The sequence below is a fragment of the Cervus canadensis genome, chromosome 1 (genome assembly GCF_019320065.1).
Source record: "Cervus canadensis isolate Bull #8, Minnesota chromosome 1, ASM1932006v1, whole genome shotgun sequence".
Classification (NCBI taxonomy): Eukaryota; Metazoa; Chordata; class Mammalia; order Artiodactyla; family Cervidae; genus Cervus; species Cervus canadensis.
This window is the reverse complement of record NC_057386.1, coordinates 29,522,489-29,542,485: the sequence shown is the minus strand read 5'-3', so window position 1 is coordinate 29,542,485 and position 19,997 is coordinate 29,522,489. Positions and strand designations below refer to the sequence as shown.

The 19,997-nt window shown below is 45.5% G+C and overlaps 1 protein-coding gene across 7 annotated transcripts in view; it reads left to right on the top strand.

The window, feature by feature from the left end:
- MYOCD (myocardin) overlaps positions 1-19,997 on the top strand; it is a 96,251-nt gene that overhangs the window by 49,126 nt on the left and 27,128 nt on the right. For all 7 annotated transcript variants that reach the window (XM_043473822.1, XM_043473813.1, XM_043473832.1 and 4 more), the window contains 4 exons: positions 8,336-8,511; positions 12,389-12,502; positions 16,418-16,662; positions 17,631-17,784. In XM_043473822.1, the coding sequence (XP_043329757.1) occupies positions 8,336-8,511; positions 12,389-12,502; positions 16,418-16,662; positions 17,631-17,784 (689 nt within the window). The remainder of the gene's footprint in view (positions 1-8,335; positions 8,512-12,388; positions 12,503-16,417; positions 16,663-17,630; positions 17,785-19,997) is intronic.

Here is a 19,997-nt window from a genome sequence, read left to right as displayed (position 1 = left end):
AGGGTGTCACGGAGCACTGGCTTTGGGTTCCCTGCATCACACAGCAAATTCCCACTGGCGATCTATTTTACATATGGGAACGTGTATGTTTCCATGCTGCTCTCTCAATTCGTCCCACCCTCTCCTCCCCTCACTGTGTCCACATGTCTGTTCTCTATGTCTGCGTCTCCATTGCTGCCCTGAAGATAAGTTCATCAGTACCATCCTTCTAGATCCACTTATATGCATTAATATACAATATTTGTTTTTCTCTTTCTGACTTACTTCACTCTATATAATTGCTTCTAGGTTCATCCACCTCATTAGAACTGATTCAAATGCATTCCTTTTTTATGGCTGAGTAATATTCCATTGTATATGTGCCCCACAGCTTCTTTATCCACTCATCTGTTGATGGACATCTAGGTTGTTTCCATGTCTTAGCTATGGTAAATACCAGGCTTTCTGGCTTTACTGACACAAAAGGAGACTCAGGGCTGCCTCCTGGCTACATCTCATAGCCTGCACCTGTTTTCCTGTTTCTCCTACTTAGAAAACCACCAACAGCCTCTCTCTCTCTTAGGCCAGAACACTGAATGCAACAAGTGTGACGTGATGGAGTGATAACTTGCGAGACCTGAAGTTGTACACTGGAGTTGAGCCTGACTTTGTTCTGCTTGTATGGTCATTGTCACTTCACACTCTCAGTTTGGAGAGCTCTCCTCCAAGCTTGTTAATCCTCTCTCTGGTCATCTGAGTATCTCCTTCACTGCCAGAGCATCCCTTAGCTACCAAGGAAGCTGTTATTGTCCAGAGGCCTGGCTTTTGCTTGAGGAATGGAGAACCCCGGCTGGCTCTCCAGCTATTTAGACAATAAAAAGGTCCTGGGGTCCTGTTCCAGTGAGCAAGCTCCTCCACCCTAAAGTGTCCTCATCTTTTCCTTGGATTGAGCCAGGCTTCCCACCTGAATGCCTGAATTCATTTTTTCAGCTCCTTTAAAAAAAAAAAAAAAAAACCTGCAATTCAGAATGAAAAGAAAGTGAAATTTAGTCAGTCAGTCATGCCTGACTCTTTGCGTCCCCATGGACTGTAGCCCTCCACGCTCCTCTGTCCATGGGATTCTCCAGGCATGAATACTGGAGTGGGTAGCCATTCCTTTCTCCAGGGGATCTTCCTGACCCAGGGATCGAACCTGGGTCTCCTATATTGCAGGTGGATTCTTTCATGATCTGAACCACCAGTGAAGGCTGATTCAGAATATACAGCCCCATTTTCAAAGATAAAGTCATTCTTTCTATCACTGTAACCTTTCAACATAGGAAGCAACATTTCTGTCCCTGGGGGATGGCCCAGAAATCATCCATTTACAAGTGTCATGTACATTTTTCTAAAAGATCCTACGATAGTCTTAGCTCACTTGTAACCCCAAGGCTAAGACTTTATAATAAAACAAAACAAAAATTCTTGTTTACTAGAAATCCAGTCATTCTTCAGACTCTCTGGAAGTCTCAACACTCTCTAATCGTTAATTTTGAAGGCAAATAGACACTAATCATGGCCCGTAAACCAGATGGCGGGGTCATTTGTTTGGCAAAACTTTCTCATGACCAGAATCTATCATTCCATAATGAGAAAGGATTTCCAAAGTGCAAATGATCCTTGGGGGAAAGAAACATGTGATAAATACTTTTCTGAGGAAGATTCTAGGAAAGGTGGTGGGAAAAGAGAACCAGGAAGCCGGTAGCTTTGGGGGTCTGGGAGGTCAGGGAGGAAAGTTAGGTTGTTCTAAGATGATGCTAATGTATCTTTACCCACCTAACAATCTTCTTTGTCCCTGGAGAATTGGTTTCAATAGTTGATACAGGACAAGTGTTGATGCAGCTTATCTGTTTTTCCCAACTCCCGTAGTCCTTAGCATCAGGGTCTGTCTAGAGACTTAAAGTGAATTTCTCTTTTTTTTCTTTTTAAACTTTTTATTTTGTGTTGGAATATAGCCAGTTAACAATGTTGTAATAGGTTCAGGTAGACAGCAAAGGGATTCGGCCATACACATACATATAATGAATATGTATACTGTAATTTGTATGTACGTAAAGAGTCAGACGCAACTGACTGACTAAGCATATGGCACAGCACATAGAAAGGAAGGTGTTGGTCGCTCGGCTATGTCCTAGTCTTTGCAACCCCATGCATTGTAGCCTGCCAGGGTCCTCTCTCCATGGGTTTTCCTAGGCAAGAATCTTCCTGACTCAGGGATGGAACCTGAGTCTCCCACATTGCAGGCAGATTCTTGACCATCTGAGTCACAGGGAAGTCCCTGGGTTGGGAAGATTCCCTGGAGAAGGGCATGGAAACCCACTCCAGTATTCTTGCCTGAAGAATCCCATGGATAGAGGAGCCTGGTGGACTACAGCCCATGGGGTCACAAAGAGTCGGACACAGCTGAGCCACTAACACTTTCACTTTCATGTATATACATTTTCATGTATATATATTCTCCCCCAATAAAGTCAGTTTCTAAAGTGCCAGGAATTTGAGGTAAAAGAATGCTTGTTCCTCCAAAGTCCCATGTCCACCTAATTCTCTTCCTGAAGCCATCTGATCCCCTTCAAGAGCTGTGGGCTCCACAGTCTTTGTTGGACAGTTCAGTCAGTCTCCTCCAGACTGTAGTATCCTCAGTGTATAGGAAACTCTTTAGGTGGGAGCTGCATTTAAAACTAGCTACTGGCACCCGATGACCTCCTCCCTCAGGAAGTGGATTTGTCTTCCACCTCTTCCAGGAGGATGTTAGGAGAAGGTCTGACCGAGAATTAAAATAGCCGTCATGGTGCACCGCTCAGGCTTGCATACAGATAAGCGAGTGAGGTTCGTTCTCACGTTCCACCCCCTGCATTCCAGCCCCTGGTGTGGATCCAGAGGAAAGGTAACCAGGGCCCTGACTATCTTACTGTAATCTCGGAATTTTAAATGTTTACACAGAGGAAAGTCCAACTGACTCATTCATCTAATCACTTCCGAGAGAGAGAGAGAGAGGGGGGGGGGTGGGGGTGCGCCAAGGGGCCAGACTGAGATCCCCAAGAGGCCAGGCCCGGAGACAACCCTGTGGGCATAGCTGGGGGGTGATGTCAGGACTTCCCGAAGCGGGTCCTTGTCATCACACAGCCCGACGTGTCTCCAGGGACAATAGCCAGCGCCCTACACTCCAGCAGCTCCCAGCGAGCCCCAGGAGATTGGAGCAGGGGCCCTGGGTCACAACACGGAGCCATGTCCCTGCAGCAGCCAGATAAGGTGACCTCTGTCCCTCTTCACGGAGCCTGGCCTGAACCAGGCAGGAGAGGGGGGAGTGCACAGCCTTTCCTGCGATGTCCCTCATGCTCTGGGGAAGGTCTGCTTCGCTTTCCCAGAATGAACCTCTCAGTGTTCCTGGCTCCAGAGTTGTGCTGATTTTTGCACAGCTAACCACAGGATCAACTGCCTCTTGGGTGGTCTTCTTTACAATTTTTGATCATGGTAAACTTGAGACAAACAGATACTCCTACCAAAACCAATAATAACAACAACAACAGCTAGAAACAATTGGACGCTTGTGTGTCAGGAACCTTGTGAATAACATAAAACATATGTCAAGCTCAATGCTTTTTTTATTGTAAGAAAGCTATCTCATTGATTTTTTAAAAGACCTATTTATTAATTTGGCTGCCCTGGATATTAGTTGTTGCATGCTGGTCTTCCCAGGTGGTGCTAGTGGTAAAGAATTTGCCTGCAATGCAGGAGACATAACAGACATGTGTTCGATCTCTGGGTCAGGAAGATCCCCTGGAGGAGGGCTTGGCAAACCACTCTAGTATTCTTGCCTGGAGAATCCCATGGACAGAGGAGCCTGGTGGGCTACAACCCATGGGGTTGCAAAGAGTCAGACATGACTGAGTGACTCACAGCGTCAGAGTGAAAAGGACATGCTGTTTTAGGACCATGGCAGCGGGGCTCCACAGTCCTCCCACGCCTTCTCTGAGACGATGGCAACAAGACTGTCGTGATCCCCTGGCTCCTTTATTTTCACAGTCAGGGTGTCGCATTCATTCCCTCAGATCTCAAAAGCTCAAGTAAAAGATGTCATGAAGGATGGAGCTGTCCTTAGCCCACATGTGCAGAAAAAGGGGCACAGTTGATTCCTATGTCATCAGCACCCCCTCACCCACCAGCCCAGCAGGTCTTAACATGTTCCTGGAACAACACACATCTGACAACCTCCCTGGAGGAAAACCGATTTTGCCACCCCCTCTGCTGGGCCTCTGAGCATCGAAAGCTGGACCTGCAGTCTTAGCTCAATCTCTAGAGAACTGGGGCCAGCCTGGACCTTGTGATGACCGCCTCTACAAAACAGGGATGAGAGATTGCAGTCCTTACTCCGACTTCCTGGGCCATTCTGAAGCTAAACACAAGTTGACCGTTTCTGTTAGTGCTGCCACTGCTAAGTGGCCTGCTGATTTGAGCTACTATCTTTTATGTGTGGGGGGGGTGGGGGGAGAGTTGTTTGTTTTTTAGTGTTTATTTATTTGGCTGTGCTGGGCCTTAGTTGCACACAGGCTGTTCAATCTTTGTTGTGGCACGAGGGATCTTTCTCGTTGTGGCATGTGAGACCTAGTTCCCTGACCAGGGATCGAGCCCAGGTGAGCATGGAGTCGTAGCCACTGGACCACGAGGGAAGTCGCACAAACTACTATTTTCATCATTTGTTATCTTTCCACTTAAAATCACTGAAGGGGAGTAGTCAGGGGGTAAGAGAAATTTTCTCTCTTTTTCCATCCCCACCCTTCTTATGATATTTCTACATGAGTTAGAACCCTTGGTCAACTTTGTGGTTTAATTAATTCACTCTCATTTGTATGAATTTCAGATGTGATACTCTTTTGTGGGGTGGGGGGCGGGGGTGGGGGACAGGGAGGCAGGGGGTGAATTCTTTGCCTCGTGAAGGGTCAGATCACACAAACAAGATCCGAAGTGGGGAGGGAATATAAGATGCTAAAGCTTGGCCATCAAGGGTCCTTTTGGGCAGAGGAGGCTGACTGCCCCCGGGGGCTGGCACAGTCAGTGCTGGGCTCTCTGAGTTGGTGTGTGCTCAGGCCCTGTGCCAAGTAAACCCCAACAAAATGCTGTAATTTCTGGGGTTCGTTCAGTCACTCAGTCATGTCCGACTCTTTGTGACCCCATGAACTGCAGCACACCAGGCTCCCTGGTCTATCACCAACTCCCAGAGCTTGCTCAAACTCATGTCCATCAAGTCGGTGATGCCATCCAACCATCTCATCCTCTGTCATCCCCTTCTCCTCCTGCCTTCAATCTTTCCCAGCATCAGGGTCTTTTCTAATGAGTCAGTTCTTCGCATCAGGTGGCCAAAGTATTGGAGCTTCAACTTAAGCATCAGCCCTTCCAATGAATATTTAGGACTGATTTCCTTTAGGATTGACTGGTTTGATTTCCTTGCTGTCCAAGGGACTCTCAAGAGTCTTCTTCAACTGTTCAAAAGTATCGATTCTTCGGTACTCAGCCTTCTTTATGGTCCAACTCACATCTGTACATGACTACTGGAAAGACCATAGTTTTGACTAGACAGACCTTTGTTGCAAAGTAATGTCTCTGCTTTTTAATTTGCTATCTAAGTTGGTCATAATTTTTCTTCCAAGGAGTAAGCGTCTTTTAATTTTATGGCTGCAGTCACCATCTGCAGTGATTTTGGAGCTCCCCAAAATAAAGTCTGTCCCTGTTTCCTTTGTTTCCTCATCTATTTGCCATGAAGTGATGGGACTGGATACCATGATCTTCATTTTTGAATGTTGAGTTTTAAGCCAGTGAGGAAGGCTTAATACCCACCCAACCCCAACTCCTATGCCCAGCTGGCCCTGAATAACATGTCATCTTTTAAACAGGGACAAAGCCTTCTTTTAAAAAGATGTATGTATCTATTTACTTCCTTGGCTGTGCCGTGTCCTGTTTGTGACACATGAGATCTTCCATCTTAGTTGCAGGTCTTTTAGTTGTGGCATGTGGGATCTAGTTCCTTGACCAGGGATCAAACCCAGGGCCCCTGCATCAGGAGTGCAGAGTCTTAGCCACTGAACCACCAGGGAAGTCCCAGGACAAAGCCTTTATTTAATTCCACAAATAGAAATAGGAGTTGAAATGTCAGTGAAAGCGTGGTTTCTAAAGTAAAGAAATTAACAGGTTGAGTTACAATGGAAGCATATTCATAGAGGCTTCCGGAAGGACCTGCCTGGGAAGATCACACAATCCCCTGGAGAAAGGGAAAACAGTATAAAAATTCCTTCACATTGCGTGAAAACAACAAATTGAGCTTCTTTGCAGAGCCCAGGGTTTGCTATGAGAAAAGAAGGGAGGGGATGAGCTAACTCTGGACCCTTAAAATAGAGGGTGCGGGCAGGGGTGCAGTAGTCTGAGACCAGATGGGAGAGAAAAGCGACTCGTGACTGCAAAAAAAGAGCAGACATTTGTCAAATAACTCTCTGTTAGAAAATGAATTGGTTTCTGATGCACATATAAAAAGTACTGGCATGTATTTATTTCAGATGATACATGAACAGATGTTTTATATTCTTCTCTGCACTTTTCTATTATTTCAAATTTTTATAGATACAAATAAGGGCCCTTTGGGAAATAAAAGTTGAAAACTAAAAGTTCCTATTAAGACAGTCGAATACTGTGTAGCTGTTACCAAAAAATTGAGGCCGATCTCTGTGTGTTCACATACAAAGATCTCCAAGAAGCACTGTGGGGTTAAAAAAAAAACTAAAAAAAAAAGCAAGTTTCAGAACAGTCTATTTCACCCAGTCCTAACTGAATGAAATGCTTTTTAAATCCGTGTGTGTCTTGCTATACGGATAGAATTAAATCCGGAAGAAGAAATAAATCATTAAGGCAAGTGGGATTATTATATACCTTGTTATGTTCATTTCATATGGTACAAATTTTTATAAGTAAAAATTACTTTTATAATCATAGAAAAGTGACATTGAGTTTTATAAGTAATCCTGGAAGCCGAGAAGCAGCAGTGCTGGTCCCCTAGCCTTTCCAGATTAGCAGGCTGCCCAGAGACTGGAGTTCTCACCGGCTCTGTGCTTGTCCGGCCTCCCTCCTGACTTGACGCTTGCGTGTCTGAGTGGGGGTCCGGGACGCATGCCAGCAGCTGTGGCGATGACAAGCCCCAAACCACGTTTGTTCCATTACTTCCAGCTTCTTTCCAATCTCACCGGTGAGAGCTCCTCTCTCTTATCTGCTCAGAGCTTGAGTCAAAAGTTCTTGTTAGTGTGATTGCAGAACCCCGGACTGGAAAACTTGCTGATAATACGTAAATTCCTTTCCAAGAGCTGTGCCTGCAAGCAGGTCAGGAGGGCTCTGTGGCCTCGGCACATTTTGTACTCTGCGCTTGGATAATAAGAGAGGAGATCTGGCAACTCAGAAATGGGAGGGACATTCAAGGATGTCACCACAGTCCCATCTGGTCTGGTAACCCCACTTCCCAAGCCCAGGCCTGGGTTCCCCTCCCGACACCACACAGGCTGCTGGGGAAGAATCTGAACATGTGCGAGTCGCTGGGGATTTCCAAAATAGACACAAAGATAAGAGGAATAACAACAAAATCCAAAGAATACAAAAAAAATAATAAAGATCATGCTCCAGTTTCTGAGACACATTTATGGCTTTTTATAAACAGATATGCGTTTGTTGAATGGGGCTTCAGTACACCCTGGTGACATTAGCCCTCTTTTGACTTTTAGAAATTTAAATTTAGGAGCTCCCCTGGCTTATCCTTAATAGCAAAGTTTGTAAAACATTTCGTGCTGGGTGCCTGATTTGTATTTGAACACGATGCAAATGGCACGCTGTCACATCAACTTCACCTCTGGTCGTAAAGCCCAAGGGAGACAGGGGGCCTTCTCCTCCAGTGGCCCACATTCTTTCCTTCATCTTCCCTGATTTAGCTTCAGAAAGATAGGGGTTCACATAACAAAATGTGCAGGAATGGATCAACACTAAGTAAAGGTTGACAGGTGATGATAGACCTTTAGTATGTCACTCATTCCTCCCAGCCAAACATGCCACTTTTATAAATGCAAGTCCCCCTCTACAGAGTAAATAGAGGAGAGACCACATCATTTTAAATATACCTTCACTCTTACCTTGGGCTTCCCTGGTGCCTCGGACAGTAAAGAATCTACCTGCACTGCTGGAGACCTGGGTTCCTTGAGCTGGGAACTCTGAAGCCAGCGGGTAGTGCTCCGGATGGGGGTGACACCCGGAAGTGTGTCTGCTGACCCAGTCTTGGCTTCCCCTCCCTCAGGGAACCAGGTGACTTTCTCCAAGTCGGAGGATGCGTTTGCCTTTGAGGAGGACAGCAGCAGCGATGGGCTTTCTCCAGATCAGACTCGAGGGGAAGACCTCCAGGGCTCAGCAGGATCCCCCCCAGACACGAAAGCTACGGAGACCCCTGTGGCGGGTCCTCGCGGGACAGTCCAGGTAAACAAACCCCCTTCCCGCCTGCTCATCTCTTTAGTCTTGAAATCACGGCTGCCGCGGTGGGTTTAACATAGAGATGTTTCTTTAGACCCAGAGATGTCTCTTCATGACACATCGTCCTGTTGCTAATTCTCACGGTGTTCAGTTCAGGGTTCTGTGTGTGAAGGCAGGAGTTTCTAGAAAACACCAAGAGAGAGAGTCCCAGGAAAGATGTCCTGCAACTTACATTTTCAGTATCTACTCGGCTAAACAGATGTCTTTTATCTCCATATTTGCAGACAAGGTAAAAATGAGGCTCCCCAAGATTTGGCAGTCAGTGGACAGTCTCCTGGAGAGAAAGGGCCACCGCAGGACTGGTTTCAAAATCCGCAGTCCTTCCTGTGATGGAGCTGCCACTGCAGGATCTGGGGAGCAAGAGCAGGAGGTGCTGCTGGTGGTTGTTCAGTTGCTAAGTCACTGAAGTCTTTGTGATCGCAAGGACTGCAGCACGCCAGACTCCTCTGTCCTTCACTGTCTCCAGGAGTTTGCTCAAATTCATGTCCACTGAGTCAGTGATGCTATTTCATTCATCTCATCCTCTGCTGCCCGCTTGTCCTCCTGCCCTCAATCTTTCCCAGCATCAGAATCTTTTCCAATGAGTTGGCTCTTCACATCAGGTGACCAAGAATTATAGCTTTGTCTTTAGCATCAGTCCTTCCAATGAATATTCAGGGTTGATTTCCTTTAGGATTGACTGGTTTGACCTCCTTGCCATCCAAGAGACTCTTAAGAGTCTTCTCTAGCACCACAATGGGAAAGTAGATTCTTTGGCACTTGGTCTTCTTTATGGTCCAAGTCTCACATCCGTCCTTGACTACTGGAAAAACTGATTGGCTGAAAAGCAGGAGCCCCAAGCTGCTCCTGCCTTTAGCAGGCGCCCACCCACCAAATCCTTCGAGAGCTGCCTCCAGCCCCAACCCAAACATAGCACTCCCCTCTTTCTGGGCAAATCCACAGACTGTCCAGGCATGATAAATATATGTTGCAAATACTATTCAAAGCACATTTATAAAGAGCAGGATGATAGCTGTCAACAGCTACTGCCATGATTAAGCACTAGTTGTGTACCAGGACCAGTGCTAGGCACCTTGCAGGTGTTTTCTGTCAGATGTTACAGAGAAGGAGATGAGTTGGTGAGGCTGAGTACTGTGTGGCCCCAGGAGCACTGCAGACCACCCCCTCCCCCAATCTCTGGAGCGTCCCCTCTAGAAGCCACATCCAGTCTTGATGGCACTCCCCTCTGCCTGGCAGGATTGTATTTCTGGAGCCCCCAGAGAAGATGAGTGTGAATGTCCACACAGGAGGGAGAGGAGGGGTCACACTCGTGTGACAGCGAGATGTGAATCTTCCACCACATCCCGGCTCAGGAGAGAACCCTACACCCTCAGCCCCTTCCCTTCAGGAAGACCTCACTCCTCTTGGCCTCACAGGAATTGTTCAATGACTTGAAATCAGATACTATATATATATGTGTGTGTATATATGTATGTATGTATATATTGCATATTTTTATTAACATGTATTATTTTACATGGGGCTTCCCTGGTAGCTCAGTGGTAAAGAACCTGCCTGCCAATGTAGGAGACAAAAGTGATGCGGGTTTAATCCCTGGGTCAGGAAGATCCCCTGGAGAAGGAAATGGTAACCCATTCCAGTATTCTTGCCTGGGAAACATCATGGACAAAGGAGCCTGGTGGGCTATAGTCTCTGAGGTCGAAAAAGAGTTGGACACAGCTTAACAACTGAGCATGCATTATTTTATGTGTTTTAATTATCTATATTGATATCTTATATCTTATTTTTATTATATATAGATATTTTATATCTGTGTGCACTTTTAATTTTTTGAGGTATAAATGGCATCTAACATTGTATTAATTTAAGGTGTTCACCACAACTGTTTGATACCATATATGTCGTGAAATACACAATGTATACAGTATATACAATATCAGATGTAGGACATAATTGTTCGATATTATATCTACTGTATATATTGTGAAATATAACATATGCATGTGATGTATAATAATATATGTGTGAATTATGTGTGTTTTTCACAGTATATATGATAGATACAATATATCATGTATATTGTGAAATGATCACCAGGATAATTCTAGTTAGCATCCATCTTCATGTATAGTTACAAATTTTCTTTCTAGTGATGAGAGTCTTTAAAATCTACTCTCTTAGGAACTTTCAAAGAGACCATGAAGTCTTGTTAACTATGGTCACCATGCTGAACATAATACCCCCAGGATTTATTTCTTGTATGTGTGTGTGTGTTAGAAGCTCAATCTGTCCAACTCTTTGCAACCCCATGGACTGTAGCCTGCCAGGCTCCTCAGTCCACGGAATGCTCCAGGCAAGAATACTGGAGTGGGTTGCCATTTCCTTTTCCAGAGGGTCTTCCCAACCCAGGGATTGAACCTGGGTCTCCTACATTGCAGGCAGATTCTTTACTGCTGAGCTACCAGGGAAGCCCGATTTATTGTATAGCTGGATGTTTGTACTTAAACCCATATTAGTTGAAAACATTTTTAAACTGTAAAGCATGGAGGGATCAGAGAGAGTTTCAGGAGTTATTTACCATGACCCTCTTTCCTGAAACTGCACTGTTACCGGTCATTGTCAGGCCCCTCTTCACTCCATCAGAGCAAATTCAAGGCTGCCAGGAGGAAATGTGGAATGAGAAGGAGACAGAAGACAGAAAAAGCAGAGCCAAAAGAGCTGCATGTTTATTGTGCAAGAGTTTGTAATCAAAGCATTCTTTCTTCCCTGCATCCCGAGCTTCTTTGCAGCCCAGCGTCTTTGATAACATCAAATAGTACATCGGGCCATTTGTATTCTTATTGCTCTGATAGTAAATTCCTCAGCTTCTGATTTAAAGATGTTTTGGGAAGAAGACACACACTTTTCTTTTTCACCCTTGAAGTGGGAAAGAAGGGAATGAGCACTGAGCAATGTCAGGCAAAATGCAAAAATCATTTTACATCAGTTAACCCAGCAGCCTCAAGTGATAGATGAGGGCATGGGCTCTGAGAGAAAAGGATGCTCCAGACCTTTGATTCGTGCTCAGGCAAAGACTGGGCAGCTCAGTGGCCTTTCCTCAAAGTCGCGCCATAGGATTGTGGGAGAGGAAGAGGACGCTGTGTGCATTTCTGCATCCTCTGCGGGTGGGAATGTGCCTCTCATTAAGGTCTTCCTGATGCTGCACCCATGCACACACATATTTATATACACAGACATACACACAGACACACATGTATGCACACAGAGACACACACACAAAGGAATGTATACACATACACATGTGCACACATACAGAGGCATACACAGAGACATATACGCAGATACAGAGACACACGTACACACAAATACCTACACACTTTCCTTCCATCTGCCAACCCCCTTCTCATCTAGCCTTTTCATTGTCCTAACTTACCCCCAAAGTTCCTCCACTCATTCCTCCCACTTCCTCTCTTTTTCAATCCCACTGTCAATTCCAACATGTAGACCTGACTGCAAGTAGGTGGAGCCTGCCCACAGGGTGACCAGATGTCCCAGTTCACCTAGCCCAAGTTAGTTCTATACCTGTTGGATGGGATGATTGTTTATCATGCTTGCTTTCTCTCTTAAAAAGGGTCCTCAGTTGGTTGACAAATCATGTACCTGACTCTCCACCCCCAGGGACAGAGTCTGAGGTTTTCCTCAGATAAGAAGCTGGGATTAACACAGCAGACCTGGGGGGTGAGGGTGGGCGCCTCCACCGCAACATTTCCGTGTCACGGTTTCTACTCCTGCATCCTAATCAGGCTCAAATTTGGATTTTCAGGATCCAGAAAATGAGAGGAGTGACTCAGCCCCACAACCCGGCAACCAGCCAGACCCGGGCAAGCAGGGGCTTGGCTCCCTGGGCACCCCCATCCCTGTGCACACAGCCGTAAAGGTAGGATGGGCCAGCCTCCACGCCCGCCCGAGCATGCAGCTCACGGGGCCACCGTGGGGCGGAGTGTGCTGAGTCAGGTCTGGCAACGGGGAGAGTCATGTGACCGATGGATGGATTCAGTCCACTGGGAGCATCGCTAGACAGGGGTTGAGAAGTGGGCTATCAGTGTATGTGGACCAAGACGCTCTTGCCCATCAGGGGTCTTCCCCACAGAAGAGAAGCGTCTGTCACTCCTTTCTTCGGGCTCACAGTTCAGCCAGCAGGTTCCTGACTTGAAAGCCTCCGGTAGCTTAGCCTAGAGACAGACACTGACTGCAATGCACACAGGATTTGCACGCGACTTAACACAGGTATAGGACAGTGGCTTCTCCACAAGGGAGGCCAGCCTGAGGGCCTTGCCTAAAGCAAAACCTCTGTCATTCAAGCCAGTCTCCCTGTGGACATAAAGATGAAGGGAGGGCTTACATTCGCAGGAGGCACAGAATAAGCAGGATCGCATAGTTTGGGTTTAATTTTCTCAGCATTATATCTAACAGTTCACAAAGTATTTTTTCCTCAGTTAACTGGTAGTCATTTGACTCTTTTTTCATAATATTTTATCCCAAATAACTTCTCATTGACTTGGGGGCATATTAATATTTTCTCAGCTCTAAAGCTGGCACTTAATGCTGAGATGATTCTTAAGAAATACTTTTAAAAGCTTGTAAATTGAGTAAGAATCAGTGTTAAAGAAATGGCCCTGCCACCCCTCCACTGCGTATACACAAAAGTCGTTTTTTTTTTTTTTTTATTTTATTTGTTTATTTATGGCTGTGCTGGTCATCATTGCTGGTGGGCTTTTCTCTAGTTGCAGAGAGTGGGAACTACTCTCTAGTTGCAGTGTGTGGGCTTCTCATCGCGGTGGCTTCTCCTGTTGCAGAGCATGGGCTCTAGGGCGCTCGGGCTTCAGTAGTTGCAGCACGCAGGCTCAGTAGTTGTGACTCACAGGCTCTAGAGAACAGGCTTAATAGCTGTGGCCCTCGGGCTTAGTTGCTGTGGGATCATCCTGGATCAGGGATCAAACCCGTGTTTCCTGCACTGGCAGCCAGATTATTTACCACGGAGCCACTGGGGAAGCCCACAAAACTAGTTTTCATGTTCTGAACGGATGGCAGGCATTTCTGATTCCCAGGAAAGCTCCCCAGACTGCAGTGGCTTAAACCCAGCCTACAATCCACTCTTCCCTGGTGGCTCAGCTGGTAAAGAATCCACCCACCAATACAGGAGACACCAGGAGACCTAGGTTCAATCCCTGGGTTGGGAAGGTTCCCTGGAGAAGGGAACCCACTCCAGTATTCTGACCTGGAGAATTCCATGGACTTGTCCATGGAGTCACAAAGAGTCGGACATGACTGAGCGACTTTCACTTCACAATCCACTCAGCTCAACAGCTTTGAAATTATGTGGCTATTGGTGAATTTTGTTCATTACAGGTGGAGGGAGGAGACATAGTGACTTGGGAGCATATTAATATGATTCAGTGGTTTCCACCATTGGGAGCAAAGAGAAATTGTATTAGTATTTCTACTGAAGTATTTAAATTTTACCTAATGCAAATGAGTTGGAAAAGACCCTGATGCTGGGAGAGATTGAAGGCAGGAGGAGAAGGGGACGACAGAGGATGAGATGGTTGGATGGCATCACTGACTCAATGGACATGAGTTTAAGTAAACTCCAGGAGTTGGTGATGAACAGCGAGGCCTGGCGTGCTGCAGTCCATGGGGTCGCAAAGAGTCAGACGCAACTGAGTGACTGAACTTAGCTGAATGCAAATGAGCCAAGCCTTCAGCCTCTTCGTACTAAGAAAGTGTAGTAATAGTCCTGAGAAAGGACAATCAGTTTCAATGAAGTCTTGTCAAAAATATGCAAATATAATACAGCTACAAGTGTGCTTCCCATGTGGCACTAGTGGTTAAAAAAAAAAAAAAACCAGCCTGCCCATGAAGGAGATGTAAGGGATGTGGGTTTGATTCCTGGGTTGGGAAGATCCCCTGGAGGAGGGCATGGCAACCCACTCCAGCATTCTTGCCTGGAGAATCCCCTGGACAGAGAAGCCTGGCGGGCTCCAGTCCACGGGGTTGTATGGAGTCAGACATGACTGAGCAAATGAGCGCAGCCCATGTAAAAGCTTCAGTGATTCAGAGTTCCATGGGTTCAGTGGTCTGTGCTCCTCACTATCGGGAGAAAATGGTCCGATATACAATACCTTTTGAATGCAGAGAGTCTCTGTGATAATAAGGCAACAGATAGAGATGACTGAGCCCCTGATTTAGCTGCCTTAGACACAAGGCTGCAGCTTCCCCAGACAAGCAGGTCCTAGGAGGAGTGGGAGCAGGGCAGAGCTGACTGCAGGAGCTCGGGGGAAACTCTCCCAAGAACAGAAGGCTGACTCATTACCTGGAGCACTAACCCATCGATGAATGAGCAGGGAGGAGGGCCCCCGGCCCATAGGAATCCTTGAGCTAAGTGTACAAGAGGAAGCCTTCCTGAGAAAACACACGCACAAAAAGCTTTGGTGGACGGGCACGCTGAGTCAGAGAAAAGCAAATCCAATAGGTCACCTTCAGATGTGTGTTTTGTAGTTAAAATGGGAAAGCTGCCCGGTGACAACCTGCCTGCTGGCTATTCAGGAGCTCCCTCTTCTGGACACTGCTGGTACCACACCTTCCCCCGCCAGCTTGTCCTCAGATCAAGACCCTTCCATCATCACATCCCTGTTCATTTCAATCTTCTGTAATACAGTTAGGAATTGGAAATTTTTTTTTAACTGACTGAAATACACACCTACTTCTCAATCTCTGGAGGTCTTTGGATTTCAGGAACAGGTTATAAATATAATCACACTGTCCTTTGAAATCTTGTTGTTTCAACAATATACTTTACCATCCTCCCATTGGTTAGTGAGATCAAAAGTAGAGAATATTTTACCCAACTTGCAGGTTGGGGTCATTGAGATGTGGTACAGTTGGATGACTATACCATGTTCAAAAACGTGTCTTTACTTCCAGGCCTCTGTCTTTAACTTTTTTCAAGGGTCCAAACCGTACGTCATGATTGGTAACTTCTGGAAAGGTCTCAGTGGGTGACTTGTCCTTCCTATAGTCAGTGAAGAATCTTTAGTTCAGAGGGTGTCACTTCCTGATCTTATATCAGTATTTGGTGGGAAGGGGAATTGATTTAGAAGCAACAAGAATCCACCTTTTGGGTTTTTAGAGACAGCATTAATTTCATCTTCTTTCATGTTGTTAATAAGTCAGCTCACAAGGAGCTTCCCTAAAGATGATGACACGCATACAGACGAAAGAACCTTCTTGGGACCTCCCTGGTGGTGCAATGGTTAGGACTTCCCCTTTCAGTGCAGGGAGTGTGGGTTTGATCCCTGGTTGGGCAGCAAAGATCCCACGTGCTTCACGACCAAAAAACCAAAAGAAAAACAACAGTGCAACAGATTCAATAAAGACTTTAAAAATGATCCATGTCAAATTTTTTTTTTTAAAAAAAGAACCTTCTTATGAATCTAACCCGAGAACAGAATGTCATCTTCATTAGTCATCAGATTTAGGTTTTGGGTTAGGAAGCTGGCCTCACTGAAACATAGACTTACCTCTCTGTTCTGGGAAGGAGGTTCCCCGAAGCCACTTCTAAGACTTAAGACTTCCTGCCTAAGGAGTGTCCGTCCTTTGCGTTGTATTTGCATGGATTTGTTTGTTAGGTACCTTAACGTCCCGGATCTCATTGTGCCTCCTGTCTTTGCTATATTGTGTGTTGGGGGCTCAAGAACATCTATCAGATAAAATCTAGAGATAACGTTCCTGATGCCAAGCCGTTCCCATCCACCACCTAAAAGCACATGCCGTCTCTCCACCCACTTTGCAGTCCAAGTCCTTGAGCGACAGCAAGAACCGCCACAAAAAGCCCAAGGACCCCAAGCCAAAGGTGAAGAAGCTCAAATACCACCAGTACATCCCCCCGGACCAGAAGGCGGAGAAGTCCCCTCCGCCCATGGACTCCGCCTACGCCCGGCTGCTCCAGCAGCAGCAGCTCTTCCTGCAGCTGCAGATCCTCAGCCAGCAGCAGCAGCACCGCTTCAGCTACCCCGGGCTGCACGCAGCTCCACTCAAGTAAGTCAGGCAAGCCCAGGGGTGGGGGGCGGGGGGCACCGGGGATGGAGGCTGGCTGTGGCTTCTCCATCAGAGGCCCCAGCGGGTCCCACACCACACCACGTCCTGGTGGTCAGGTCACCCAGACTTCGCCATACCACCAGACACCTCTCTGACACCAGCTAGGGTCGGTGCGGGGGTGGGGGGGGTCCCACAGTCAATTCAGTTCTGATGCCCCAGAGATGGTGTTGGATCTCAGTCTCACAGCTTGGGGCTTAGTCCCCCAAGACTGGCCCCTCACCCTCCAGACACCAGTCACAAGTCCAAGTTGTCACCTGTCCTTCTGACAGACCAGCTATCGACTGGACGTTCCAATAACCTCTTCCTTGGGTTCCAATTAATTTGCTAGAGTTACTCACAGAACTCAGAGAAACATTTTACTTAATAGACTACTGGTCTGTTGTAAAAGCACATAGCTCCTCATGGGAACAGCCAGATGCAAGAGAGGCTCGGGGCAGGGTACATGGGAGTCAGGCAGAGCATCCATGTCCCTCCAGATACACCACTCTCCCAAAATTTCCACCTATTACAAAACTCGGAAGCTCTCTGAACCCCATTCTTTTGGGTTTTTATAGAGGCTTCATTACATTATTGAGTAGGTCATTGGCCATTGTGAATCAACTCAACCTTCAGCTTTTTCTCTTCCCTAGAGGTCAGGGGTGGGACTGAAAACTCCAACTCTCTAATCACATGGTTCAGTCTCCAGGCCACCAGCCTCCATGCTTACCTGGCTTCCAACAGTCACCTCATTAGGATAACAAAAGACAGCCTTGTTCTCATAACTTAGGAAACCCCCAGGGTTTTAGGAGCTGTGCCAGAAACCAGGATGAAGACCAAATATATACATTTCCTATTATAAATCACAATGTCATATCCCCATACATAAATTTGACTGTATTTTCAGTACCTCTTCTGTGTTTGTTTTACAGGGAACCAAATGAGCAGATGGCCAGAAATCCAAACGCTGCTTCAGCACCATTGAGCAATACCCCTTTGTCTCCTGCCAAAAACAGCTTTTCTGGACAAACTGGTGTCTCTTCTCTCAAGCCAGGCCCACTCCCATCCAACCTAGACGATCTGAAGGTATAGGGTTTGGCATTATTTTGGTTTTTTAAAACAAATAATTTTAAAATATTTATATGTTTATTTGGCCGTGCCAGGTCTTGGTTGTGGCATGCAGGATCTTTAGTTGCAGAGTGTGGGATCTAGTTCCCTGAGCTGGGATGGAGCCCAGGTCCCCTGTGTTGGGAGCACAGTCTCAGCCACTGGGCCATCAGGGAAGGCCTGCCATCAGTGGCTCAGCAGTGTGCGACCCCACGGACTGCAGCATGCCAGGCTTCCCTGTCCTTCACCATCTCCCAGAGTTTGCTCAAACTCACGTCCATTGAGTTGGTGATGCCATCCAACCATCTCATCCTCTGCTGCCCCCTTCTCCTCCTGCCCTCAACCTTTCCCAGCATCAGGGTCTTTTCCAATAAGTTGGCTCTTCACATCCGGTGGCCAAAGTATTAGAGTTTCATCTCCAGCATCAGTCCTTCCAGTGAATATTCAGGGTTGATTTCCTTTAAGATTGACTGGTTTGACTTAAAAATTCATCAACAATTAAAATACCAGTGAGTGTATGAAAGAGGTGAATACAAATCTTTGTGCCAAGCAAGCCTACACAGCATAATAGTCTGAAATTTAAAGTAAACTGGACTGAACAAGTATTCATTTTATTTTAGAATATGAGCTGCATTATTTAATAATGTAGTTTAAATTATTCAGTGCCAGAGCAGATTCTAAAAATAAATGTAGAACTCATTAATTTTAAGTAATTCTAAATTAAAACAATAATGAGTTGCCATTTTTCCACTTTTTCAAACCAGTGAATATAAAAGAAAATGGTACAACAACGCTAGCCAGGCTAGGGGGCTGAGAGCATATTTTATTGCTTGTGATACCATAAGTAATTGCAGTCCTTTTTAAGATAATTTTTTAAATAACTCTTAAGGTAATATATATTCACTACTGATATATGATAGTGTAAGAAAAAGTATTTCAAAAGACAATTGACTCAGAGATTCTATAGTATTTTCTTCTAGACTTAAAATATTTGTGAACGCGTTTGGTTTTAAAATAATTATGTGAGTTTACACTTCTGGCATGCTTTTCTATTTTATTTATCATGGACTTTTTCATAACTTTTCATATTCAGTAAGGTTTTTCTTTTTAGTACTAGCATATCATTTCTCCACCTCATTGACCTCCAACTATTGGACTTTTGCTTCCAAATTTTTGCTATTAAAAGTATAATTCAAATGCACATTTAATTTCTCTAATTATCTCCCCAGGCTGAATACACAGGAGTGGAAAGCTTGAACCTAAACGCATGACTATTTTTGAAAGCTCTTAGTCCATGTTGCCACATTCCTGTCCTGAATGTTTGTGCCAATCTGTTCCCAGAAGGAGTGTGTTAGGGCAACACTCCTCAAGCCAGCATGTGCCCAGTGGCCCACCTGGGGCTCGTGGTCAAATGCAGATTCTGACTCGATAGGTGTGGCGAGGGCCCTGAGAGTCTGCATTTCCATCATAAGCTCCCAGATGCTGTCTGATGCTGCTGGGCCCATGGCCACACTCAGAATACCAAGGTTTAAAAAGCTTTTCTTTTTTTCTTAACATTTTTATACAGTTATTTTTGCTGCTACTTCACTGACACAAAGTGTTATTATTCATTTCTTTGTCCATCTGGTGAACACAAAGCTATGAACACAAAGCTATGTATGTATTTCTTGGAATACTAGCTGGTACACAGATGTTATAGGTCATTTTTCTTTTAATATTTTTAAGGATTTTTTGTTGTTGTTGTTTGTTTTCTGAATGTTGAGTTGTTTTTTTTTTTTTAATTTATTATTTTTTTTTTATTAGTTGGAGGCTAATTACTTCACAACATTTCAGTGGGTTTTGTCATACATTGATATGAATCAGCCATAGAGTTACACGTATTCCCCATCTGATCCCCCCTCCCACCTCCCTCTCACGCTATTCCTTCTGGGTCTTCCCAGTCACCAGGCCCGAGCACTTGTCTCATGCATCCCACCTGGGCTGGTGGTCTGTTTCACCATAGATAGTATACATGCTGTTCTTTTGAAATATCCCACCCTCACATTCTCCCACAGAGTTCAAAAGTCTGTTTTGTATTTCTTTGTCTCTTTTTCTGTTTTGCATGTAGGGTTATCGTTACCATCTTTCTAAATTCATATATATGTGTTAGTATGCTGTAATGTTCTTTATCTTTCTGGCTTACTTCACTCTGT